The following is a 27,882-nucleotide window of genomic DNA, read 5'->3' as shown; positions in this document are numbered from 1 at the left end:
TCCTTTCCTTATGTCATCTGATGGTAACTCTAAAAGCGGTCACCCAGTGTCCTTTACTTACCGTCTCAGCCAACAAGGCAAACTGGCATTTCCTGGGGGTGGAAAGGCAAGTTTGTTCTTTCATTAGTAATTTGCTTAATTTAAGCTGTGCTTGATCTGGCAAGCACTCAGTTCTCCATAAGACACCAGAAGCCGTTCTGGTGAAGAGGTTTCATTACTGAAGAGGTACTGGAGCTGTTAGAGATACAGTGATAGCTAAAACAAGTGTTGAAAATGCAGAAACCTCTTGCATTCAAGTCAGCTGGTAACCTCCAAATAACCCTCTCAGGATCTGTGAGTGCAGACAACAGCAGGCAATGGAAAATGGAAGTTTCTGCTTAATCTTCTTAATATTTTCAGGGTAATAAAAGAGAGGTTAGTACACTTAGCCTCTTTGTGTGTAATCCCATGGGAAATAGCTCTTCAACAAATGCACTGTGACTTTCTGATTCATTTGGGCCACTATCCCCAAGCAAAAACAATGCTGCTAAAGTTTGTCAAGGTCTCATCACAGGCTTCCAGTACTTCTTGTTAACAGAAGAACTTGCTTTGCCAATCTAAACCTCGATAAAGGTTCATGGTGTTATCAGACATAAAAGAGAGAAGAGTCCCCACAAAACAAGCTGCATTTCAAAAATTAGGATATTACTTATAATATTTAATTACAACAAGTTTGGATTGAAATACATTTGCAGTTGACTTTTAGTTCATAAAGCTTTTAGTTCAACTGACTGGGGTTTTTTGGTCCTTTTAAGGCTCCTTCCTTCCAAAATAAGATACTAGATTCAAGAGTACCCAGAGTAACTCTTAATAAAAGCAGGAGTCTTTTTAGTCTGAGTGCTCAGATATTTGGTCCTAAAGATCCTTACTTCTTAAATAATACACTTCTAATGCTGCAAAACCCAATTAAAGCTCACAGTTCTGCTATTTCACTCAGTCTTTCGTTGAAGGTTGTTTTTATCTGGTTGGAAGAAGTGTTTTTCAAGAGCGCTGACCAATTCGTCGAGTTCCTTCTTCAGCTGCTCAACGTCACTGAGAAACAACACACACACAAAACCAGAGAACAGGGTCACAGGGGGAGGTGGAAAAGCACATGGCCAGTCTGAGGAAATTTTAAGTCTGTTTACTGTCTTAGACAATCATTTTCTACCCATGCCAGAAGTTTACATACTTGATTAATGACCATAGAATGGCTTAGGCTGGAAGGGACCTTAGAGATCGTCTACTCCAACCTCCCTGCCATCAGCAATGATGCTTCTCAACTAGCCTCAGCTGTTCAAGGCCTCATCCAACCTGGGCTTGAACACCTTCAGGGAGGAGGCATCCACAACACCTTGAAGGTCTCTTCCAACCTGGGCTGGTCTATTCCTATTCTATCCTATTCCTATTCCTAGTCTAGTCTATTCCTATTCCTATTCCTTTCCTATTCTTTCCTATTCTATTCTATTCTATTCTATTCTATTCTATTCTATTCTATTCTATTCTATTCTATTCTATTCTATTCTATTCTATTCTATTCTATTCTATTCCATTCCATTCCATTCCATTCCATTCCATTCCTATTCCATTCTATTCCTATTCCTATTCCATTCCTATTCCTATTCCTATGCCTATTCCTATTCCTATTCTTCTACCCTATCCTATTCCCTAGGCAGCTTATTCCAAAGTCCCCAGCCTCATATCGAAGAACTTCTTCCTAAGATGGTAATGTGCTGGTGTTCACTTCAACTGAAGTGCATGAGGGCACGTAAAACTTATGGAGAAACACAAACACACAACAGAAACTAAAGTAAACGGCCAGCTTGAATCCAGAAGATCTTCCATTACTGAATACATGTCACTAGAAATGTATTTTTTATGCTTGCAATGGTATTTGCAGATGAATTTCATCTGTGAGAAAGCATTAACTTTCATTCCATGAATTAAGAATTGCTTATCTTTAAGACTGCCTGATTCCTAAGGCTCTCAGTCAAGGACATAACTGCTAAAAATGAGAGCTCAAAAGCTATCAGAACACTTCATATGTAGTTATAGAAGTTTAAAGCAACTATGTATGTAAAAAGAGTGGATAGATCTGCTTTCATTTAAGGCAGAATGTTTTTCTTGATACTGTTTTTACTGAGTGTGAAACCCAATTCAAAGGAATTTCAATGGCAACAGGAGTGCATCAGCAAAGTTTTGCACAACTGAGGTTTTATGCAAATACATTCACTAAAATAGGGACCACAGGAATATTATTTGACCATAGAGAACCCCTTCCCCACCAAACCACTACCACACAGCATTTAGTGCTCTAAGTGACAATACCTGTTTCCAGGAGGTGCACAAAGTTCAGAATAGTATTTGATCTTGGGTTCTGTCCCACTGGTTCTCATGGTGGCCACTCCTCCATTAGCGAAAGTGAAGGTTATCATTTGGCTGCTTTTACTGGTGGGAAGTATCTGGAAATAGGAGAATGATTTTGTGGAAGCTTGGAAATTGACTATACAAGATGAGCTCAAGACAAAACCCATCATCAGTTAAAATTAAGCTTCATTGTTTTCTTTGGTCTGTGGAGACCACAACAGGAAAATGACAGCTCTGCTCTACACCTAGAATCTGATCGGTAGCCAGGGTCCTGCAGCTGGGTCGAGGCAATCCCAGGCACAAATCCAGGGTGGGCAGTGACTGGCTGGAAAGCAGCCCTGAGGAGAGAGACTTGGGGGTGCTGGTGGACAAGAAGCTCAACAGGAGCTCTCAATGTGCACTTGCAGCCCAGAAAGCCAATCAGATGCTGGGCTGCATCAGGAGAAGTGTGGCTAGCAGGTCGAGGGAGGTGATCCTCCCGCTCTACTCAGCTCTGGTGAGACCCCACCTGGAGTACTGTGTCCAGTTCTGGAGCCCCTATTACAAGAGGGATATGGAGGTGCTGGAAGGTGTCCAGAGAAGGGCCACGAGGATGATCAGAGGGCTGGAGCACCTCTCCTATGAGGACAGACTGAAGGAGTTGGGGCTGTTCAGTCTGCAGAAGAGAAGGCTCCGAGGTGACCTCATTGTGGCCTTCCAGTATCTGAAGGGGGCCTACAAGGAGGCTGGGGAAGGACTTCTCAGGATCTCAGGTAGTGATAGGACTAGGGGGAATGGAATGAAGCTGGAGGTGGGGAGATTCAGGCTGGATGTGAGGAGGAGGTTCTTCACCATGAGAGTGGTGAAGCCCTGGAATGGGTTGTCCAGGGAGATGGTCGAGGCCCCATCCCTGGAGATATTTAAGACCAGGCTGGCTGAGGCTCTGGCCAGCCTGATCTAGTGTGGGGTGTCCCTGCCCATGGCAGGGGGGTTGGAACTGGATGATCCTTGTGGTCCCTTCCAACCCTGATTGGTACTATGACACTATGATTTTTCCTGCAAACAGAAATTGCTCTGATTGCATTTCCCAGGAGGAAAAGAAACACAGATTCTGAAAAACTAAAAAAACCTCAAAGCCACATCTGAGCAGACAGTTTAATTTACAAGAAAGCAATGCAAGACTGCTTAAACAACAGAGGAAAGTCTTCCTAGTTGTCTTTGCAGACTGTCATCTTTGAGAGAAAATACACCACAAACCCAAGTAAGAAACCTTAACTATTCCCCAGTCTCCATTTCCTCCCACCAAGGCAAACCCAATCACCCTCCATCTAACTTATTTGAAGACTCAGGATGTAACATGATAAAGTGTAGAGGGGTTTATATATGTGTATACACATACTTAGATGCCTTGCAGATCATTTCAAAGAAAATATACTTACAGCCTTTTGATCTGGCTGGCTGCTGTCATACCCAGTAGTGAGATCCCTTATTGCAGAAACTTTAAATCTACCACAAGATTTGGGGTATGTGTTCTTCCCATCAAAATTTCTCAGGTTGTCAAAAAGCTGTTGAATAACTTTAGGATCATGGCAGATGAAATAAGAAGCTTTGGTAATGTGGAAGCCGTATCTGTGAAGACACAAATGGAGAAGCAGTGTTCTTAGGGGGGCATACCATACATGTTACAAAACCTTCTCCAAAGCAAGAATCTACGCATGGTCACTGACTTGTAGCATCACTTCACCCTCTCACAGTTTTAGAAAGCCTCAACAGCTTAATTGTCCTATTTTATGTACTTTTAAGAGGGTCTTGTGAGGAGCAGCTGAGGGAACTGGGGTTGTTTGGAGGAAAGAAGGCTGAGGGGAGACCTTCTACCTCTCTACAACTGCCTGAAAGGAGGTTGGAGCCTGGTGGGTGTTAGTCTCTTCTCTCTAGTAACAAATAATAGGAAAAGAAGAAATGGCCTCAGGTTGCACCAGGGGAGGTTTAGATTGGACATCAGAAGAAACATCTTGAATGGAAAATGTTCTCAAACACTGGAACAGGCTCTCCAGAGAGGTGGCTGAGTCCCCATCCTTGGAGGTGGTTAAAAGCTACAAAGATGTGATGCTGAGGGACATGGGTACAAGTTACTCCTGGGCAGATTCTGATTGAGATCCAGAAGGAACTGTTTCACTATGAAAACAGTCAGACATTGGAAGCATCTCAGTATTCAGTATCACTAAGGTTGGAAAAGACCTCAAAGATCATCGAGTCCAACCTGTCACCTCATGACTAGAGTAGGGAGGACACTACTGCCCACTTCAGGCTTGAACTCACAACCTTCCCATTAAGGGTCTGATGTGCTACCAACTGAGCCACATCCTGACTCCCGAAGAGAAGTAATGGATTCCCCTACTTTGGACAGTCTTAAGACTCAGCTTGACAGGGTGCTGTGCCATCTCATTTCAACGACACTATCGTCTGGTGAGGTTGGAACAGGTGATCCCTGTGGTCCCTTCCAATCTGGCATTCTGTGATTGTCTGATAGTTTAGCACTAGACTTGGCAGAGTTAGATAATGGTTGAACTTGTTGATCTTACAGGTCTTTTCCAACCAAAATGATTCTATGAACTAATAAGGAATTAGTAAGGTAACATGATTACTTTTTAAATCCCTTAAAACTATACAAAATGAAGTCATCAATATTTTCATGCTCATGAGGCAGGAGCACTTTCTAGAGGTTGACTACTGACACAGCATTGTGTTAGTGGTAAAACAGCCACATTTATTACTTCATATGCTACAGGTTGTTGTCCAGCCTGATGTAGTTGGAGGTGTCCCTGCTCACTGCAGTGGGGTTGGACAGGATGATCTCTGAGGGTCCCTTCCAACCTGATGCAATCTGCAAATCTGTAACCCTGCCATGTGGAATGGAGAAAACCTGAAAGCTGAACTCACTCATCATAGACAGCTTTCAGCTGCTGAGACAGAGTCAAGTTCCTGGTGGCCAAAAAGCTCGCCATCTCTGCAGTTATAACAGCGGCACTGACACCATCCTTGTCCAGAACAGCAGGACAGCACATGTACCCTAAAGGAAGAAAATCAGATATATTTGACATCTTATATCTAACATATTCTATGTCCAGTTCTGGAGCCCCTATTACAAGAGGGATGTGGAGGTGCTGGAAGGTGTCCAGAGAAGGGCCACAAGGATGATCAGAGGGCTGGAGGACAGACTGAAGGAGCTGGGGCTGTTCAGTCTGGAGAAGAGAAGGCTCTGAGGTGACCTAATTGTGGCCTTCCAGTATCTGAAGGGGGCCTACAGGAAGGCTGGGGAGGGACTTCTCAGGATCTCAGGTAGTGATAGGACTAGGGGCAATGGAATGAAGCTGGAGGTGGGGAGATTCAGGCTGGATGTGAGGAGGAAGTTCTTCACCGTGAGAGTGGTGAAACCCTGGAATGGGTTGTCCAGGGAGGTGGTCGAGGCCCCGTCCCTGGAGGTGTTTAAGAGCAGGCTGGATGAGGCTCTGGCCAGGCTGATCTAGTGTGGGGTGTCCCTGCCCATGGCAGGGGGGTTGGAACTAGATGATCCTTGTGGTCCCTTCCATCCCTGATTGATACTATGATATTATGATACTATAAGGGATTAAAACCAGTAATATGAACTGTTCAAATGGATGATATCAACTACTCACTGGAAATACACCCACTGTGTTAGGAGCACCTTCGCATTCCCATTTTTTGTCACTGTTTTGCAGGATACCAGACCATAATGTTCTTTCTTACCTATAGCCTCCTCAAATGCAAACAGAACAGCTTTTCCCTGGTCCATCAGCTGTTTGGCACGGTTGCCCATCCACTTGAAACCTGTCAGTGTTTCCTACAGCAGTGAGGAGAAAGGGGAAAAAAAGCATTAAAAAGCAAAGCAATGTTTTACAATGACACAACACCATGTAGGTAAGCAAACAGAAGAACATAAAATAACATGAACATAAGATAACATGCAGCAGCTCACCTCAAAGTGAAAGCCTTCCTTTAGTGCAATTGCTCTCAGGATTTTGGAAGAAACAGTGCTGGATAACATGTAGACATCTTTAATGGCACAATTATCCCTGTTGTGATTTTTCCAGCAAGTGAAGATCCACCAGCCTAAAAGAGCTCCCAGCTCGTTTCCAGAAAACACCTTCCATTCACCACTGCGTGGGAGAAAAAATTAGGCAGAGCAGAAAGCACATAAGAAATAAAGTGGGAATAACAGAAAGCAGAAGAGAAAACACAGAAATAACAGGAAGCACGAGAGAAAACATAGAAATAACATAATGTACATGAATTCAAAGATAATACTGGGGGGAGGGAGGTGGAAATTAAAAAGAAAAGAAACAGAAAAAGCAACTGCTGGTTCTCCCATAAATGGATACTAGTACATGAAACCAGTGCATCTGAGTTCCAAGTAATAAGCTGTCCTGTGTTCATTAGGAACAAAGAGACAAGGGCAAGGAGGCTTGTGAAGGGCCTGGAGCACATGGACTGTGAGGAGCATCTGAGGGAGCTGGGGTTGTTCAGTCTGGAGGAGGCTGAGAGCAGACATCATTGCTCTCTACAGCTGCCTGAAGGGAGGTTGGGGTGAGGAATAGGCCAAGTTCTTCTCCTTGGTGTCAAGCAACAAGACTGAAGGAAATGGTTACAAGCTGTGCCAAGGGAGGCTTAGGCTGGATGTTAGGAAATAGTTCTCCACAAAGAGGGCTATCAAACATTGGAATGGTCTGCCCAGGGCAATGGTGGAGTCACCATCCCTGGGAGTGTTCAATCCCTCTGAAGACCTTGGACTTATGGACATAGTTTAGTGTTGACCCTTCAGTGCCAGGGGAAGTTTAGGCTGGAGGTGAGGAGAAAGTTCTTCACCAAGAGAGTCATTCGTCATTGGAATGTGCTGCCCAGGGAGGTGGTGGAGTCACCATCCCTGGAGGTGTTCAAGAGGGGATTGGACGTGGCACTTGGTGCCATGGTCTAGTCATGGGGTCTGTGGTGACAGGTTGGACTCGATCTTTGAGGTCTCTTCCAACCTTAGTGATACTGTGATACTGTGAAGGGTTGGACTGGATCTTTGAGGTCTCTTCTAACCAGGTATATTCTGTGATTCCAAGTTTCCTCCCCCAAAGAATTCTGAAGTGCTTACAGTCCTCTTCCATCACACATACCAGCTTTTGAGTTTATCCAAAGATGGAACAATGACTTTTCCAACATATTTTAAGTAAAACCAACAATATTCAGCAGATAAATGATAAAGATCTATGAATAAGACTAGCACAGACACACAAAAAGACAATCCTCAAGCAATCAGCATTTTTAGTTGATTCAGTGACAAATACCTTTCATTTAATCCCAAATACACCAAACTGTGAGGAAGACTGAGGAAAAGTCTCTAGCAGGTAAAAAGGAATAAAGCAATATTAACATGGATGTGTTGCTAGAACATGAACAACTGAAGGGAAAAGGGAAAATGACAGATATCAAAATTTCCCCAAAGCTCCCAGTCACAAAAGGGCACAAAGACACTGTCAAAGTGACAAAAATAAAGACCTCCAGAAACAGTACCTGTGGTGAAAGAGAAGCAGACTCAGTCTCCTGCATTTATTGCTGCCAACAGGCACAAAGTAATGTGCAAGAGCGCGGAGAGAGCGCGCTCGAGCAGGAGCTTCTGTCAAAGAAGAAGGACAGAGACTGTAGAGGCCACATGAATGTGGGAGTAGTGTCTGAGCAGCTACAGCAGGAATCTGAGAGGAGGACACAGGACTGGAAATTAGGGACACAACTCAAACTGTCTGAACAGTTAGCAGCATGAAAGCACCATGCTCTCAGTGGTGCTGAACACAAGGAACTGTCACCTCCTCTTCAAGGCTCAGATAGCTGTAAGTTTTTAGACAAAACCCACCAGTGCTTTTGGCATTCTTCCTTTAACCCATCATAACTAGCATGAAATGCAGCTTTTCCTGGCTTTCCTCAATGCTGAATTACCAAATGAGGCTGGTAGAGGCCAAAACCATTACAATAAGGATATTCCAGCTAACACTGCCAAAGGCACAGCAGGCAGTGCCTGTTCTGGAGGCAGAGAAGCCTCCTTAGTTCAGGCTGTGAGGCTAGGGAGTTTTAAAAAAGCTCCACAAAACCATTTCCACCTTTCATGCTGCTACAAGTCCAAATGGGCTGCCCGGGGAGGTGGTGGAGTTCAGGAGGAGACTTGACAGGGTGCTTGGTTGCATGGGTTAGTTGATTAGGTGGTGTTGGATGATAGGTTGGACGCGATGATCTTGAAGGTCTCTTCCAACCTGGTTTATTCTATGTTTGGAAAAGCCCATCTCAAATGACAGACCTGGTGAGCAAAATGGATGTCTGCACTGTCTCATTTTCCTGGCTGTTTGGAATTTGCATTTACAGGTTCAAATATCTGCACCATCCACAATCACTGAGGACATCCATCAGGTGCCCATCTCAGTATGAAGGGCTGTAGCTGTGGTGTTAAATCCCTCTTCTCGCTCTCATGCACAGGGAACTAGTTTATGCTGTTTCTGCTCCTGGCTCAGCAGCAGGTTTTTGTTCTGCTCCTCCCTGAGCTGAAAACCTTGAAGCTCACTTTCATTAAACATTTATGGTTTCTAACTACTTGGATTAGTTTCTGCTTTGACAAGATACATAAAAAGAGAAACACCACTCTTTGTAGATATGACTCCAAGCACACTACTTCAAGGCTTGTTTTCATTCAACCAAGCATAGAAATGCAGAAGGATAGGATACTTCAGGGCATGCAACAAAAGCAAGGCAATATTGGGTCAGAACTAGAGGTTACACTTTCCATACATGGAAAAAATATATGAGAAGCCCCTGTTTGAGCAAGTTTAGCTTTTGTGATCCTGCTCTTTGATGGGATATCCATAGATAAATAATGCATGGATAGCTAGTCCTTGAAGGGGAGAGTGAAAATAACTTTACTGAGAAGTAACAAACACTGACAAAGCTTCAGGTGAAGTGCAGGTTTGTAACACTGGGCACGGAAGTGAGGAAATGAGAAAGTCCCAAATCATCCAATGGTTGTAAAATGCATGGTCTGACAGTGTTTGAGAACTCAAAGAACAGGGATGTTCCCTCTTCCTGAGATTAGCAGGGAACCATAAAGGTTCTCCTGAATCATCAAGCTATTATTTAATAAACATAGTATGAGAGGATGCTTCTCAGCCTGCCATCAACAATTTCTAACTGAAAGCCTACCTTTAAAGAGGTAAAGCACAGCCACAACAATTCACATGCTTCTGTGCATGCCTCAAGCAGAGCAAGTGTCAAGTATTTATTTATTCAGGCTTCTCCACAGTGTCTAATCATAGAATGCATTGGGTTGGAAGGGACCTTTAAAGGTCATCTAGTCCAACCATCCTGCAGTGAGTAGGTTAACCACTTGTTGGCCTTCTTGTTGATGGTGTTTGCACTCTGGCTTGTGCAGTAACTTCTGAAATAAATTCAGATTAAATCAGGTGGTTTTTTTCCTGTGTGCCTAGAGGCTGTATCTGTGCAAGAACACAGCTCTACTACATTCACTCACTGCAAGGTAATTCAGGGAGTATTGCATCCAAAGTACCTGATGGCCATCTCTTAATGCTCCATGCACCACAACATGTTTCTGAATCCTGTAATTCATGTGTTAATTTTTCTTTTCATAGCACAAGTGCCAGGTCCTGCACTTGGGTCACAATGACCCCATGCTACCCCCAGGCTTGGGGCAGAGTGCCTGGAAAGCTGACTGGGGGAAAACGACTTGGGATCATGGTTGACAGCTAGCAGAATATGAGACCATGTGTGCCCAGCTGGCCCAGAAGGCCAACAGCATCCTGGCCTGGATCAGCAACAGTATGAGCAGAAGGATCAGAAAATAATTGTTGCTCCTGCAATCAGCACTGGTGAAGCTGTACCTCAAATGCTGGGTTCAGTTTTGGACCCCTCACTACAAGAAGGACATTGAGGTGCTGGAGTGTGTGCAGAGAAGGGCAACAAAGCTGGTGAAGGGTCTCACAAGCAGGTCTTGTGAGGAGAGGCTGAGGCTGAGCTCTCAATGTGCACTTGCAGCCCACAAAGCCAATCAGATCCTGGGCTGCATCAGAAGTGTGGCTAGCAGGTCAAGGGAGGTGATCCTCCCCCTCTACTCAGCCCTGGTGAGACCCCACCTGGAGTACTGTGTCCAGTTCTGGAGCCCCTATTACAAGAGGGATCTGGAGGTGCTGGAGCGTGTCCAGAGAAGGGCCAGGAGGATGATCAGAGGGCTGGAGCACCTCTCCTATGAGGACAGACTGAAGGAGTTGGGGCTGTTCAGTCTGCAGAAGAGAAGGCTCCCAGGTGACCTCATTGTGGCCTTCCAGTATCTGAAGGGGGCCTACAGGAAGGCTGGGGAAGGACTACTCAGGATCTCAGGTAGTGACAGGACTAGGGGGAATGGAATGAAGCTGGAGGTGGGGAGATTCAGGCTGGATGTGAGGAGGAGGTTCTTCACCATGAGAGTGGTGAAGCCCTGGAATGTGTTGTCCAGGGAGGTGGTCGAGGCCCCGTCCCTGGAGGTGTTTAAGCCCAGGCTGGATGAGGCTCTGGCCATCCTGCTCTAGTGTGGGGTGTCCCTGCCCATGGCAGGGGGGTTGGAACTAGATGATCCTTGTGGTCCCTTCCAACCCTGAATGAAACTATGAAACTATGAATTGAAGTTGTTTGGTGTGGAGAAGAGAGGGCTGAGGGGAGACCTTCTCACTCATTCCAACTCCTTGAAAGGAGGTTGGAGTGAGGTGGGGGTTGGTCTCTTCTCCCTAATATGGGTGATAAAATGAGAGGAAACAGCCTGAGATTGTGCCAGGGCAGACATAGTTTGAAAATTAGGAAACATTTATTTCCTGAAACTGGAACAGGCTGCCCAGGAAGGTGGTGGAGTCACCATCTCTGGAGGTGTTCAAGAAGCACATGGACATGGCACTTTGGGCCATGGTTTAATGGCCAGGGTGGTGTTAGGTCGATGGTTGGACTCAATGACCTTGGAAGTCTTTTCCAACCAAAACAATTGTATGATTCGGTACTAACTGCTGAGGTGTGAATAGAAAGACAACTCTTCATTCTAAGTATTCATGTTTCTCAGTTACCACTTCTGAGATGAAATTCACTTGAGAGTTTACCTTTAGAATAGAATAGAATAGACCAGGTTGGAAGAGACCTTCAAGATCGTGTCCAACCCATCAACCAATCCAACCCACCTAAACAGCTAACCCATGGCACCAAGCACCCCGTCAAGTCTCCTCCTGAACACCTCCAATGATGGTGACTCCACCACCTCCCCGGGCAGCCCATTCCAATGGGCAATCACTCTCTCTGTATAGAACTTCTTCCTAACATCCAACCTAAACCTCCCCTGGCACAGCCTGAGACTGTGTCCTCTTGTTCTGGTGCTGGCTGCCTGGGAGAAGAGACCATCATCCGCCTGTCTACAACCCCCCTTCAGGTAGTTGTAGAGAGCAATAAGGTCACCCCTGAGTCTCCTCTTCTCCAGGCTGAGCAACCCCAGCTCCCTCAGTCTCTCCTCATAGGGCTTGTGTTCCAAACCCCTCACTAACTTCATTGCCTTTCTCTGGACTCATTCCAGTAAGTCAAAATCCTTCCTAAACTGAGGGGCCCAGAACTGGACACAGTACTCGAGGTGCAGCCTAACCAGTGCAGTGCACAGGGCAGAATGACCTCCCTGCTCCTGCTGGCCACACTGTTCCTGATGCAGGCCCATTGGAATGGGCTGCCCAGGGACGTGGTGGAATCACCATCACTGGAGGTGTTCAGGGGGAGACTTGACAGGGTGCTTGGTTACATGGGTTAGTTGATTAGGTGGTGTTGAATGGTAGGTTGGATGTGATGATCTTGAAGGTCTCTTCCAACCTGGTCTATTCTATTCTATTCTATTCTATTCTATTCTATTCTATTCTATTCTATTCTATTCTATTCTATTCTGTTCTGTTCTGTTCTGTTCCGTTCCGTTCCGTTCCGTCTTACTTTGCAACACAGGTTGCACCCCCCCCCCAGCCAAGCCTGGCCTTTCAGTAGAAAACAGAACTAGTTTGCATTTCCTCTATTTGTTACTATTATTTTATTACCAGTTGTGACCATTACCATGCCTGCTATTTTATGATTGTCATTACCATACCTCTCTTGTTTCTCTGCCACTGCAAGTCGATCAGCATCAGGATCATTTGCTAAAATGATTTTTGCCCCATCTTTTTCAGCCAAAGCAAAAGACAATGTCTGGAAAAATGGTAAGCAAAGAGGTAAGTGTTAATGCTCCCAAAGAATAGCTTTTTTTTTCCCCCTTCTCTACAGTTTTATAATAATTTGCCCAATTTATTTAATCTAAACCACCCAAAAGTATTAATAAACCCCCAGGTACTTACCAGAACACCTTTGCCTTCCTCAGGATTTGGATACTTCACTGTGGGAAATTCTGGATCAGGATCTTTCTGCTCTGGGACAGCAAAAGGAGGGCTAAGGTCAAATGCCTTGAAGGCCAACTGCACAAACTTATGACCCACGCCATGCACAGAAGTGTGAACAAATTTCAGGTTTGTTGCCTTGTTTATATTCCTGAAATAAAACAGATCAACAGTAAACTGGGATATGAAAGAATAGCCTGCACAAGATTTCAAACTGGAAGAAGCTGGATTTAGATGACACATGAGGCAGAAATTCTTCCCCATGAGGGTGGTGAGGCACTGGAACAGGTTGTCCAGAGAAGCTGTGCAGGCTGTGAGCCTGGAAGTGTTCAAAGCCAGGTTGGAAGGGCCCTTGAACAATCTGGTCTAGTAGGAGGTGTCCCTGCCCAATGGACATTAGATGTGTCTTGAACTAGATGATCTTGAAGGTCCCTTCCAACTCAAGCCATTCTATGAGACTATGAAAGCTGGCTACATGCAGAAACAGATAGGACTTGCCATTCTACACCACTAACATGATAAATTAAAGGAGGTCAGATTTTGAAGGTAATTGCCTGAAAATTGGTTTAGCCTCACTTTTCAGCAACACAGGCTGTACCTGATGGCTAATGTCCTCCTATGTGCAAATCTGTAGAGTAAAACAGTAGACTCTGTGCACCCCAAAGGAGACAACAAATCCAACTGATTAGTAAGACTCTTCATCCCCAGCTCTGTCACTTTCACCAGCTCCAAAGCCTGTGAGCACAGTGACCTCCTTTGAGCACACTCATTCTTATGCAGTACACCACCCAGAGTGCAGAACATACCTAACAGCAAGCAAAGTCCTAAGGAGACATTGAACTCCTACTTTGAAAAAGCAGCCTAGAACTCCTACTCAGCCTAACTTCTCACATGACCCCAACTTTCTACTAAACCTAACTTCATTTTTAGCAAGGGCATGATTACTGGTGGTTAAAGTTTTGGTGTAAATAAGCAGATATATTAGTTTGCTGCTCATCTAATCCTTAAACCAAATCTACTTGTTAATCACAATGACAAATAGCCAGGTGTTTTTACTGAGCAAGGGAGTGGAATATGCCTGTGCAAGGCACCCAGGGCCACCAGGAGAACATAAAAGGTTAGAACGACAGATCACGACCTCCTTCTTGCAGAACTGGCTTAGCAGCCTGGTTCACCTTCTCTTAGAAGCCTGTTTTAAAGCTGCTGGACTACCAGACAACTCACCCCAAGCTGCACAAAGCAGCCCCAGAGTTGCTGTGGCATTTGGTTGATGTGTAGGGTCAGACAAACACAAGGAAATGACCTATTCATGAACTGATGGCTCGCTTCGCTGGGTTAGATTCTGCCAGGCCAGCTTTGTGAACTGGCTTACTGCTTCACCACACAGCTGCCAGAGCCACACCACAGGTGTCCAGAAGGCACAGACAAAACTGGATCATGGCCACCCTGACTTGCACCAATTTAAACTGCCTTGCTGACATACCAGATGGACAATCCCATGCTCTTAGCAGAGTCACCCCCAGTTACCTGTGAAAGCACTGTTTCTGGATGTCTTTGAAATACTCCTTATTGACTGTGGCATATGGATCATGAAGGAGTGGGCTGCCATCAATCAGCTTGTCATTCCAAGCCTGAGGCCATGGCTCTTGGTTCTCCTCAATAGCCTGAGCAATTCCTTTGTCATGAGGGGAAATGATCTGAGCACCATTTTCCCAGTAAACCTAAATAATAAGCAGGGTAAGCATTTGGTCAACAATTTCCTAGGTTAGCTTTCTTACTATTTTTTTTTTGGATACAACATTTGGTAGAGTTATTACAGTAAATTAAAGTACACCCACACTATTCCCTTGTTTATATTCTCAAGTGTTTCCTCTCACATCCCATTTTTGTTCTATAAAAAGAGCTGTTCAATCTTATCAGAAGATACTGAAATACAGAAATGAAGCACAAAAGAAGAGCCAGATCATTTACTGAGAAGATTGAAGGATCAGCCCATCTGCCAGCCTTGGGGTTGATAACTTGCCCACACTGTCTCATATACTTTCTTCCAGATTTTTCATTGCATTATAGGTCTTATAATTATAGCTGGGAGGAAAGTGTGCAGAGTGAAACAAGTTTACCACCAAAAGGAATGAGGCAGGCACAAGAACCTGGCAGCTGCCTACAGCAGCAGTGTTGCCACAACAGCAAGCAGACATTCAAGTAAGTTTCCAGATGTTTATTCACTTGTGGTCTTCTCTCTGTGGTGCACACATCCAGGAAGAGGTGTACTTTATTTTTTCACAGGTTTTTTTTTACACACTTCCTTCTACTGATGGTTTACAGACCACAAGTTTAAGGAAAGATACCAGGTCATGTACATAATGTAGCCCCAAACCAAAAATGTTAAGGAAACCCCCCCCCCAAAACCCCTTAATTTATAACCCCTAATTGATAAACCATCCAAACAAGCTATCAAAACCAATACATGGAATAAAAAAACAAAGCAATTTTACACAGATAGGAAGTTCTGGAGGCAGAGACAGCATGAGATCATCCCTGTTAATGCCTTAGTTTTCTATTTAGAGGACAAAAAAGATCCCCCAACTTCCATTTTTGTGTTTTGGAAACTACATACAATAGCATTAGTGTAAAAAAAGAGTTTGAACAAAGGTAGGATGATGTAGGAATACCTTGTACCCATTGTCCTGTTTTGGGTTATGTGAGGCTGTAACCATAATTCCAGCACAGAGCTTCAGATGAGTTACAGTGTAAGGCTGTAACAAGAGAAAATGATCTGAAGTAGATATTCTTTATTCTCATGCAGATGCAATACTTCAAAAAGCAAGCTCAGATATGATGCCTACCAGCTGTCTAGCACTTGCTCCACTACACCTCACATGGCACAACTTCAGCCCTTTCTTTTTCTTATGCATTTTCCCCAGGTAGATATTCTTAGTGCTGTTTCAGGTGCTTTGTGGATCTCTATAGTGGGTTTAGAGAAAGAAACTGAACACAGGTTGCCTGCAGCAGAATGACTTGAGACATATGAGGTCTTTAAGGGTGCAAAATCTGGAGGGATGATGACAGAAGCCTGCATGGAGAATTACAAATGGAGCAGTCTCATCTATGCTATCTTTTGAAGCAGTCCATGTAGCAACTGCTCCACTGTGGTTTAGTGAAGAGTTGCTGTGGAGAGAGCTCTCATAAATGATTCAAAAAATAAAGTATTATTTGTGACCACAGGTCCAGTCTGAGTTTACTCTTGTTTTGTTACTTAAAAGCAAACGCCATCAACTGCAGTTCTTGCAACACTGCTTCAAGCTGCATCATGAAGAATCTGCCACTAAATCTACCAAAATTTTTGTCAGTACAAGAATGCTACGTGCAAATGGTGGCTGAGGGGAGACCTTCTGGCTCTCTACAACTCCCTTGAAGGAGGTTGGATCCAGGTGGGTGTTTGTCTTTTCTCCCTAGTAAGTAGTGACAGGATGAGAGGAAATGGCCTCAAGTTGCACTAGGGGAGGTTTACAGTGGACATTAGAAGAATCTTCTTCACCAAGAGGGTTCTCAAAGACAGAAACAGGCTGCCCAGGGAGGTGGTTGAATCCCCATCCCTGGGGGTGTCTAAAAGCAGCAGAGATGTGGTGCTGAGGGATGTGGTTCAGCATCAGACTTGGTAGGGTTATAAAACGGTTGGACTGCATGATCTTAGAGGTCTTTTCAAATCAGAATGGCTATATGATTGTAAAGCCTTAATTCTACTAGATTTTCTTTGCAGCACTCACTGGACAAGTGGTATGGGGAAAAAACTGTTGCTTTTAGTGGAAAGGTGGAGGTTTCCTTTATTGCTCTAGAGAGCTGTCAGCTAGTGATCTGATGGTCAAGATGCAGACACCTTCAATAACCCACCCAGCAAAACTGCACTCCAGCTGCTATTTTTAAAAGATTCCTTTGGATTCAAGACCCCAAAAAGAAAAGAAAAGAATCTAATTCCTCCCCCAACCAAACCAACAAAACTAAATGTGTCTGCAAGTTTCTGACATGAGATTCAGTCTCAAGCTGCATCAGGGGAAGTTTAGGCTTGAGGTGAGGAGAAAGCTCTTCAAAGAAAGAGTTGTTGGCCATTAGAATGTTTTGCCCAGGGGAGGTGGTGGAATCACAGTCCCTGGAGGGTTCAAGAGGGGACTGAACGTGGCACTTGAAGACATGGTTTAGTTAGTCATGAGGTGTTGGGTGACAGGTTGGACTTGAGGATCTCTGAGGTCTTTTTCCAACCTTATTCATTCTATGATTCTGTGATTCAATTCCACAGCAATCTAGAAGCCTGCCTGAAAGCAGGAATTGAATGGAAACACATCCCACTGTCACTGATACTCCACTAAGTGTCTTCCTTCTCTTGCTGTGGATGTTGTAAACTAAATATAACTAAACTAGTTTGTGTGTATATAAATTCTGACAGCATTTGTATGTCTCTAAGAAGATATAATAGAGAAACTTGCCACAAAAGGAGTTGGTGTTATATCAGAGAACAGATAAACTGGAACTCCTTGACTGATGAAGGTATTAGCAGCAAGTCTTGCAAACCTAAATGGGAAGAAAAGATGCCAGGGAAATAAAATTACTTTTCTGACCAATTAATTTTCTAGATTTCATAGCTTCTCCAACTTAAAACAAAAACCCCACCTAAATGAACTCCAAATTATTATACAGACCAAATTTAGGTGTGCTCCCTCACTACTCCCAATAGACAAAGCACAACTCTTAAGCACTGCTTTGGCACTAACAGACTATAAAAATACTGTAAATCCCTCACCTTAATTTAATCTACAGAAGGAGAAAATCCTGTTGAAGCAGATCACACAAGGCATCTATAAAACACTTAAAACCTAAGAGGTACCTTTTGCTGCTCCCTCCGCTGGAAAGATGGGCACGAGCATCAAAACCAATCACAACTCCTCTCTTTTTCAGGTCACTGAAATTCTTCTCCAGGTATCTGCAAAATCCCTGAAGACAACAAAAAATCCACCTCATTAACCATTCCCCAAGATTTACTTTATCATTGCATCAAGGCTAAGATGTTGACACTTCAGACAAGTTAGCACACTAACGTCTCACTGAACTGGGCTGGGATTCAGTTTGTCTGGGACCAGCAAACACCAAGAAACAGCAGAAACCTTCAAATCAATATAGTGAACTAGGACAGCAATGAAGTACTTGTCCAAAAACCAGAACCAGCTCCTGAAAGAAGCAGTTAACACAGTTAGTCTGAACTGTGGAACCTGAGAACTGATTTAGCTGTGTTAGGTCTCAGGTGAGGAAGAGAACAACTGCCCAGTGTTTCAGTTTTTTAACTGAAATGTCTCAGTTTAAGTCACCCTCAATAGTGACTCCTGTTTAGGAGATGATCCACCACTGCTCCAGGCTGCAGTAGTTTAAAGTTTTGGGTTGGTTGGTTGTTTTAAGCCCTCCCCAAGTTGATCTACTTTAGGATCTGTACAACAAGGGGTAATGGTTTGAAACTAGTGCAGGGTAGATTTATATTGCACATCGTAAGCCAGTGGAACATCTCCCTTATGAGGAAAGGCTGAGGGAGCTGGGTCTCTTTTGCTTGGAGAAGAGGAAGGTGAGGGGAGACCTCATTCATGTTTATAAATATGTGAAGGGTAAGTGTCAGCAGGACAGAGTCAGGCTCTGCTCAATGATGTCCAATGACAGAGCAAGGGGCAATGGGTATAAGCTGGAGCACAGGAGCTTCCATATGAACATAAGGAAAAACTTTTTCCACTGTGAGGGTGACAGAGCTTTGGAACAGGCTGCTCAGAGAAGTTGTGGAGTCTCTTTCTCTGGAGACATTCAAAACCTGCCTGGATGCATTCCTGTGTGACCTGCTCTGGGTGATCCTGCTTTGGCAGCAGGGTTGGACTAGATGATCTCCAGAAATCCATTCCAACTCCTAATGTTTTGTGATCAGGAAGAAGTTCTTTACTATGATGGTGGAGGAACACTGGAACATGTTGCCCAGGGAGGTGGTGAAGGCCTCACCCCTGGGGACATTCAAGGTCAGGCGTGATGGAGCTCTGAGCAACCTGATCTAGTTGGGGATGTCTCTGTTTACTGCAGAGGGGTTGGACTAGATGACCTTTAGAGGTGCCTTCTAACCCAAACCAGTCTGCGATTCTGTGATGCAGCTTCACTACATTTACTGAAGTTTATATCCAGCATACACAAAGCTTAGCCAAATGCTGCCTAAATATTCGGCCCCTTTTTGGGGTGTTCTCTAGTTACTGCATCAGGATGAACTGATCCATGTCAGCTTAATTGTATCTGTGTATAAATTCAATTGCCAATCAATTATGGAAAATAATTGATATGTTAACAGCTTCATAGCTTCTCTCTGCTTGTATTTAGAGATCAACACGTGGCTAATACTTATCATTTAAATTACTTCTGACAGACAGAGTTTTGCTTGTCATAAAGGAGGCTTTTCCATCCACGGCTACAACCAGCTGAGTGAGATAAAGTGCTGAAGGTGGGTACCTGTGTTGTCTGGATAATGGTCAAGTCATTCATGTGGGAAATCCCTGCTCCCATGGCAGCTCTGAGCCCAGCCGTGCCAAACTCCATCCGCGAGCCAAAGTATTTCTGCAGTTCAGCTGCATTTCCTTCAGCCAGCAGCTGCTTCACTATGGCAGAAGTCTTGGGATTCTGCAGACACAAAATTCAGATGGTCTAAGAAAGGGTTGGTTGGTTTAATCTGCATACAATAAAACCTCTTAACAGAGCTGATTTCCTTTCCCATTCTCTGTAGTGAGTTATTTTAGTATCAAAGCATCACACCCCACTTCAAGAACACCACAACTCTGGCTACAGCTCCCTAATTTTAAGTCAGTATAACCTCAAGTATTACTTACTTCAGCTTTATTTCCTTAGGTAGTGCCTTAACAGCAGTGTATATATCACAGTTTGGGAAGCGAAAATATTTCCCAAGATGCTGATTTTAGTATTTTCTGGTTTTTAACAACAAATCACAAAAAGCATCTGTGCAATTCAGAGTCTTTTTGTCATCACAGGAACAATCCTAGACACATAAGAAAGTGAGGTAAGCTGATGGCTGAGAAATATTTGTTACTTCCATAGTGCTAGAAGTAGAGTTTTAAAATAATAGGTTCCTAACCTTGTCCCAAGAGTGGCTAAGACTAAAGGCAGCAGCAAAGCTAAAAGGGCTGGTCAGAGGACTTAAACAAAAATAATGATCATTTGCAAGGTAATTGCAGGTAAAACTAAGCACAACCCTCAAGATGAAAGGTGAGCAATGAGACCTCAATTCTTACATAAAAGGACAGTGCAGAGTGGTGATGGAAAGGCCACATCAGACTGCATGAGAACAGAGAGGAGCACCCAAGTCTCAGCTGCTTCTACCAGCTCTGTAGTTATCAACTCTCTCTGCTTCCAAACTTAGGAATTAGAATAGTCCAGTAGGCCCCAACCTGAAAGAAGGTTGGAGTTAGGTGGGGGTTGGTCTCTTCTGCCTAGTAACAAGTGATAGGAGGAGGAGAGGAAATGGCTTCAAGTGGCACCAGAGAAAGTTTAGGTTAGATATTAGAAGAAACCTCTTGACTGAAAGGGTTCTCAAAGACTGGAATGAGCTGCCCAGGGTGGTGGCTGAATCTCCATCCCTGGAGGGATTTAAAAGATTCAAAGATGTGGTGCTGAGGAACGTGGTTTAGCACCAGGCTTGGTAGAGTTAGATACTGGTTGGACTTGATGATCTTGGAGGCCTTTTCCAACCAAAACAATGCTGTGATTGTATCCTAGGCAGAACATGCACAGCAGCAGACACAGGAGTGAGCCTGCATACCAAGGTGTGAGCATTCTGCACCCCAAACTGAGAGCAGGGGCTAGATGCCCTAAATATTGCCTGTTGCTGCAGGACAAACACCCCAGTTTGAGTAAATACTCAAAAAACCCAAACAGCTTTCAGTGCTGTAATACAGAATAAGCTAAATAAGGGGAAAAAAAACCCTAAACCATCCAGGTTTCCTAGGTGCAATAAATATTTAGATACCCCAGAATGATTTCCAGCTTAAGAATTACCAGTTCACCAGTCCAGGAATGTTGTAACTGACATGTCCTCATAGGAAGCTGATGATAATTCTGTATTGCTACAGAGTAATTATATTCAGTAATTATGAATTAATGCAATCCTGTGTTATTACAGAAGAGGTCAGCACAACTATTCTGAGTTAAAGCTGTTTAAAAGCCAACCTGAACTTTTTTTGCTGCAATACCAGACCTCTATCTTGGAGGTAAAGCCTGAATGACACCTTTTGCACCAGGCTTTGTACACTCCCTAGCCACCTTGTCACGAATTTTGTTGTTTGGGTTGTTCCCTCCTGTCCTCCTACAAAATAAAAAGCAAAACCAAGACAAAGAAACCCAAAAGTAAAGGTAAAAGCCATGCCCATGTCAGTTTCATAGAGAAGGATTTCTCCAGTGTCTGTGAGAATTTATGGCTCTATTCTCCTAAGAATCTGCTCTTTCTTTTTTACTGTACAGACATCTGTTCCCATTATATTTCAGCTCTAGGAATGTTATGATGCTGTTGTTTACAGGTGTTTTTTAAGCAGAAGAAAAAGCCCAACTCAAATCTTCCCGGCATCTCTACTGAAGGAGGAACCAACAGCATCTGAAGGAGGAAGTGCTGGTTTTGTCCATCCTTGTTGGTTCTCTCAGGTTGAACTTATCTACTCTCAAATAAAACTGGATGTGAGCATAAGAACACTGATTTCTGTATTACAGAACCTTTACATTGAGCATTGTGAGACACTGGAACAGGTTGACTGGGGAGGTTGTGGATGGCCCCTCCCCGGATGTGTTCAAGGCCAGGCTGGATGAAGCCTTGAGCAACCTGGATTTGTAGGAGGTGTCACTGCCCACGGCAGGGGGGTTGGAACTAGATGATCTTGAAGCCCCCTTCCAACCCAACCCAGTCTATGATTATAGTTATGAATACAGTGGCAGGTGATTTACTACAGAGTTAATATTCAGTAATGCAATCTGCTTCAACATCACCTGTAACGCTCAAGTTATTTACTTTAGTCTACACTGCAAAGTGGCCCCAAAGAGGTCTCATTGTGCTGGAGTCCCCTCAAGGTTTTAGGTTAGAGGGACAGCTATTGCCTAAACAGGTTGTACTGTTAACAAAACCAGAAGCTGCCTTCAAGTCAGAAAAGATTCAGAGGAAATCTTATTAATGTTTACAAACATCTGAAGGGTGGGTGTCAAGAAAAAGGGGCCAGGCTCTTTCCTGTGGTGTCCTGTGACAGAACAGGGGGCAGTGGATACAAACAAACACAGAAGTTCCACCTCAACGTGAGGAAAAACTTCTTTATTGTGAGGGTGCTGAAGCCCTGGAGCAGGCTGCCCAGAGAGGCTGTGGAGTCTCCTCCTCTGGAGACTTTCAAAACCCATCTGGATGCATTCCTATGTGACCTGCCCTAGGTGATTCCATGACAGGATGTTGAACTTGATCTCCAGAGGTCCTTTCTAAACTCTACCATTCTATGATCATATGAGAACAGAAAGAAAACTAGGATACTACTGTAAAGGACACAGTCATAAAAACAGCCTGGTAATGAGCTCAGTAATTGTCATCCAGGTAGAAACTTCCTGTTAGGTCAGTAGGGCCTTTTTAGGCCTCCAGGCTTGCTCTTGCAAACTATTATTTTCTAAGAAATGCACAGCTTATCATCATTAAATATTAACTCATCTCTACACCTTTTAATATCACAGCAAAGGGACAAGGGTTATATTGGACTCTTCTGTTGCTCAATAGCACCATGCAAGAGCTCCCTGAGAAATGACAATACTTCACAATTTTTGAGCAATCAGATCTGTGTATTGCACACTGGTCAAAGACACAACTGCTAACAGAGAGCTGACCCTTCAAAAGTGAAATGCTCCCAGGGATACTGCATCACACTTCCAGGGGGTTTCACAAAAGAAGTTCTTTACAGTGAGGGTGGTGAGATGCTGGAACACATTGCCCAGGGAGGTCATGGTTCCCTCCTCCCAGAAGTATTCACAGTATCACAGTATAAGTGAGGTTGGAAGAGACCTCGAGGATCATCGAGTCCAACCTATCAACACAGACCCATGACTAGACCACGGCACCAAGTGCCACGTCCAATCCCCTCTTGAACGCCTCCAGGGACGGCGACTCCACCACCTCCCTGGGCAGCACATCCCAATGACGAATGACTCGCTCGGTGAAGAACTTTCTCCTCACCTCGAGTCTAAACCTCCCCTGGTGCAGCTTGAGACTGTGTCCCCTTGTTTTGGTGCTGGTTGCCTGGGAGAAGAGACCAACGCCTTCCCGGCTACAAACACCTTTCAGGTAGTTGTAGAGGGCAATAAGGTCACCCCTGAACCTCCTCTTCTCCAGGCTAAACAATCCCAGCTCCCTCAGCCTCTCCTCATAGGGCTTGTGTTCAAGGCCTCTCCCCAGCCTTGTTGCCCTTCTCTGGACACGTTCAAGTGTTTCGATGTCCTTAAACTGAGGGGCCCAGAACTGGACACAGGACTCAAGGTGCAGCCTAAAGGCCTATTCAAGACAAGGTTGGATATGGACTTGAGCAACATGGCATAGCAGAAGGTGACACTGCCCGTGGCAGGGGGGTTGTAACTAGATGATCTTGAAGGTCTCTTCCAACCCAAAACATTCCATGACGTTCCAAAACATTTCTATGAAAATTAAATGATTGTGTAGAGAAGAGGAATATCACTAACATTTGCCAAGACATTTATGGAAATGCAAGGCCCATTAAAACCAGACTGTTTCCTCAAAAATCAAGCAAAGTGGAGGGGAAAAAAAGACACAAAAACTGATTGCCAATTGGTGTGGTACAATAGGATTTTTGAAAGAAGGGCTGCTTTGGCACTGCACTATGAGTAGTAAAATCAGAGCTGGCTAACTGGTCAGTGAACCTGTCAAAGGAGCTTTAATGAAGAATCAAACTTAAGGGATTCTAATTACATCCTTTCGAACCTGGAAAAAAAACACTAAAATAAATAACTATTCTATGTTTTCACTGAGAATCTTGATATAAGAAGATCCCTTGCCAAACTAATATCTAGGTAACAGAAAACTCAGATCATTGCGTGGTGCTAAGCCCAGCAGCCACTGAAGTGACCACAGAAGGACAATGGCCAGGGAGTTCCAACACAGCCAAATGAACACATTTCATGTATTGGGTCAAAAAAACCCCAAGCCTCATCTGGAATACTGTGTCCTGTGCTGGGCTCTCCAGCTCAAAAATTACAAGGAACCACTGAAGAAATTCCAGTGGAGAGCCACTAAGGTGGTGAGGGACTGGAGCACTTGCCTCATGAGGAAAGGTTGAGAGAGCTGGGGCTGTTTAGTCTGCAGAAGAGCAGAGAGAGGGGATCGCATTAATGCTTATCAAAATCTAAAGGGTGAGTGTCAGAAGGATGGAGCTGGACAGTTTGTGGTGGTGCCCAGCGACAGAAGGGGCAATAGACATGAAATGGAACACAGGAAGCTCCACCTAAAGATAGGAAACAACACTTTGAGGGTGCCAGTGCACTGGAACAGGCTTCCCAGAGAGGTTGTGAAGTTTCCATCTCTGGAGACATTCAAACCCCACCTGGATGTGTTCCAGTGTGACTTAATCTGGCTGACCCTGCTCCATCAGGGGAGTTGGATGATGTTCAGAGACCCCTTCCAATCCCTATTATGCTGTGATTCTACATTTCCCAGTGGTTTTGAACCAAGCCCACCTGTCTTTTGGAAACAGTAATTTACTAAACAAGGTTCTAGAGGTACCCAGAGGTTTGTAACGCTGAGAAACACGACACAGCAATGCACTCTTGGCTTTAATAACTTAAGTCTATCAGCTGCCCCTACAACAGAAGTGGTTAGGAATAACAGAATCATGGAATGGCTTTGGTTGGGAAAGACCTTTAAAGATCATCGAGTCCAACCATCTCCCTCAGCACCGCATCTCTGCAGCTATTAAAACCCGCCAGGGTGTTCAATACAGGCTGTTTTACAAAATAAATCCCATGGAGCTGACAGCCAGAGAAACTGGCGATACCTGGAGACCCAGCAGAGGGGTTCCCGAGTCAGCGAGGGGGCGGCAGTGACAGGTGGCCGGGCAGCGGACGGCTGAAGGGCGGGAGAGCAGCGAGAGGAGCCAGCAAGCGACTTTCAGCGCACCTAGCATCGGAACAACGGCAGCGCCAAGCCGAGCCCAGCCCGGCTCCGCGGCCCCGCGCCCCCACCGCCGCCCCGACCCCGTCCCTGCGGGACCGGGAGGCCCCTCACGTCCTGGCCCCCGCGTGGAGAGGAAGGGTCCCGGAGGGCTCCCGCTGACCGCCCCTCACCTTATCCCACTGCAGCCACTGCTCAGCTGCGCGGCGCAGGGCGGCTTCCCCGGCGGAGCTCCGCGCTGCCATGCCTGCCTCTGTCCCGACCACCGGCCACCAACCACCGCCTCCGCCACCCGCTCCTTCCCTCTTCCGGAGCACGCCCGCTCGGCTCGGCTCCGCTCCGCCCGCCGGGGCCGCGCCGCCCCACCTCCGCCCCGCCCGCCTGCCCGGGGCCGGGGTCAGGGCCGGGGCCACGGCTGAGCCGGGGCCGCCTCACCCCCGGGCCGCCCGCCCACCAGGGCCCGCGCTCCGTCCAGGGCCAGGGCCGTGACCTTCTTACGTCGGTCCCGCCCGCCCAGCGCTGGAGGACTGGGGCTTGGAACTGGTTTGTTATCGCTGCCCAGCCCCGGTGCACCCGGAGGCGGCGGGAGGAGCCCTGAGAACGCCGTCCCGGGCTGAAGAGGAGGAGGAAGAGGAGCGCGATTCGCACTGCTAAAGACAGAAACGTGGTCATTCCACTGGGCTAGTGTCCCTGCCCATGGCAGGGGGTTGGATCTGGAAGATCTTTAAGGTCCCCTTCCAACCCAAATCATTCTGTGATTCTATGAACACCACTTGTCTGCACTCACCGAGTTGCTGCCTCCTTCTCATCAGGACTGGCAGGCGAAAAACTAACGCTGTAAGTGTAACTGTTCATGGGTGTTGGAGTAAGGCTGCTTAGATTTCTTTTTAAAGGCAATGTGGATGGTCTTGGAAGAGTTCTGACTTGGGATAAAGATTATCTGCAACTCCCTGGAAGGAGGCTGGACTGAGGTGGGTGTTGGTCTCCAGAGAAACAGTTGTCAGGAGGAGAGGAAATGGCACCAGTTGCACCAGGGGAAGTTCAGGTTGGACATCAGAAGAAACTTCTTGTCTGAAAAGTTTCTCAAAGACCAACAGGCTTCCCAGGGAGGTGGTTGAATCCTTATCCCTGAACACATTTAAAAGCCTCAGAGATGTGGTGCTGAGGGACATGGTTTAGCCCCAGACTTACAGTTAGAGAATGGTTGGACTCAATGACCTTAAAGGTCTTTTCCAGCCAAAATGATTCTATGATTCTGTGACTCGCAGTTCTCTTTTCATTGGGCCAGTTTGATTTCTTACAACTTTTTGGGCAGAAGTCCAGTCCAGAGAACACTGAACTTTCTTACATAACGAGCTATCTGGCATCAGTTCACAAAGCACTAAGAGAAAAAGTAGTCTGATTGCTCTGGAGCTTCAGGAGCAAGGCATTTGCTGTTGAGAAACTTTTTCCTACCTTTTGTCACCTGCCTGAAGCTGAGCTAGACCAGGTGCTGGGCAGGTGCAGAGATCTGTAGGGAGGGACTAGGATTTCCTTAGCTCTGCAGTAGCGGGGAGATCCCAGGGTGTGGTGTGCACACAGAGCATTTATCCCAGCCCTTCTGAGGCAGCTGAGCAACACCAGGTCACTGTGAAGGTGGTCTGCCGGAGGAGCAGCAGACACCCTGGAGCCTGCAGAGGAACTTCCTGGTGTTGCCAACTCCTGAATCAGAACTCCCAGAGGGATATAGCTATCCAGGCACTTTCCAAGAATGTTTCAGTGGGAACAATCTGAGCATTGTCCCATGTTTAAAGGTTGAGGCAAGCAAGGAAGGAGCTGACAGTCATCGAACTTCTTCCATGCTTCTCAAAGGCAGGAGAGAAGCAGCAACAGAAAAAATCCCACATTTGTGTTAAATGAAGAACAATACAGCCACTAAGACACTGACTTTGCAAAGCACTCTGGCAAAGTATTCCCACTGACTCACCTGAGGGAATGGTGGTAGACACAAATCAGTAGATGGGGCACCTCCTCTTTCTCCTGAGCTCCTTGACTATAAATACAAACAGATTTCTTTAAAGATGAAAAAAGATGGTCATCAGGATCCATCACAGCATAGGCTCAGCTATGTCATTGAAAACCTGTTTGAAAGTCATAGAATCACACAATCACAGAATGATTTGGGCTAAAGGGACCTTCAAGAGCATCTAGTTCTAATCCCCCTGACATGGGCAGGGACACCTCCTGCTAGACTAGCTTGCTTAAAGCCCTATCCAACCTGGATTTCAACACTTCTAGGCTTGGAATTTCCACAGCTTCTCTGGGCAATCTCTTCCAGTGCCTCACCACCCTCATGGGGAAGAATTGCTTCCTAATTTTTCATCTCAGTTCTGTCACTCCATGCCATCGCCAAAGTCCCTCTCCAGCTCTCCTGGAACTCCCTTCAACTACTATAAGGCTGCTATAAGGTCTTGCTGGAGCCTTCTTTTCTCCAGGCTGGACAACCCCAACCCTCTCAGCCTATCCTCATAGCAGAGGTGCTCCAAACCTCTGATCATCTTCCTAGCCACATCATCTTGTTTGACCACAGATCATAAACCAGATAGAACTCAGTCATCAAGGATGGAGACTTTTCCCTTTCTTTTCTCTGGCTGGTACCCAAACCACTGGAAGTTAGCCAACCAACCAAACAAAAGAAACAACCAATAGAACAAGAAAATTTGTTTAATTTGTTTAATTTTTCTTTTCTGGGAACTTCATACACTGTGGCTATTTTGTCTTGTATCTTCTTCAAAACGTGGAACCACGACTACACTCAAATTAATGCTAGAATTTCAGAGCAGGGTACTC

At 45.2% G+C, this 27,882-nt stretch overlaps 1 protein-coding gene across 1 annotated transcript; it reads right to left on the bottom strand.

Moving 5' to 3' along the window:
• Positions 1–676: 676 nt before the first annotated feature.
• Positions 677–25,349, bottom strand: PGM2 (phosphoglucomutase 2). The gene is made up of 14 exons (XM_068137551.1): positions 25,227–25,349; positions 19,359–19,526; positions 17,719–17,825; positions 17,321–17,405; positions 15,512–15,595; positions 14,367–14,560; positions 12,801–12,990; positions 12,557–12,654; positions 6,362–6,542; positions 6,133–6,226; positions 5,305–5,434; positions 3,804–3,993; positions 2,347–2,480; positions 677–1,071 (listed from the first exon to the last, which is right to left on the bottom strand). Exons 1-14 carry the CDS (start codon positions 25,296–25,298, stop codon positions 969–971), a joined length of 1,830 nt encoding a protein of 609 aa, XP_067993652.1. The 5' UTR covers positions 25,299–25,349; the 3' UTR covers positions 677–968.
• Between the last annotated feature and the right edge of the window lie 2,533 nt (positions 25,350–27,882).

The sequence above is a fragment of the Melanerpes formicivorus genome, unplaced genomic scaffold (genome assembly GCF_026170545.1).
Source record: "Melanerpes formicivorus ecotype bairdi unplaced genomic scaffold, bMelFor1.0.p_v2 SCAF_4, whole genome shotgun sequence".
NCBI lineage: Eukaryota > Metazoa > Chordata > Aves > Piciformes > Picidae > Melanerpes > Melanerpes formicivorus.
This window is presented reverse-complemented; position numbering and strand designations above follow the sequence as displayed.

Bases quoted from the DNA above. Each gene is read 5' to 3' on its own strand.
- PGM2 (XM_068137551.1), bottom strand. From the start codon at position 25,298: ATGGCAGCGCGGAGCTCCGCCGGGGAAGCCGCCCTGCGCCGCGCAGCT. The intron at 12,655-12,800 runs GTAAGTACCTGG...CCATTTTTCCAG, and splicing joins AGGAAGGCAAAGGTGTTCTG to ACATTGTCTTTTGCTTTGGC. The intron at 2,481-3,803 runs GTAAGTATATTT...TCCTATTTCCAG, and splicing joins GCCAGCCAGATCAAAAGGCT to ATACTTCCCACCAGTAAAAG.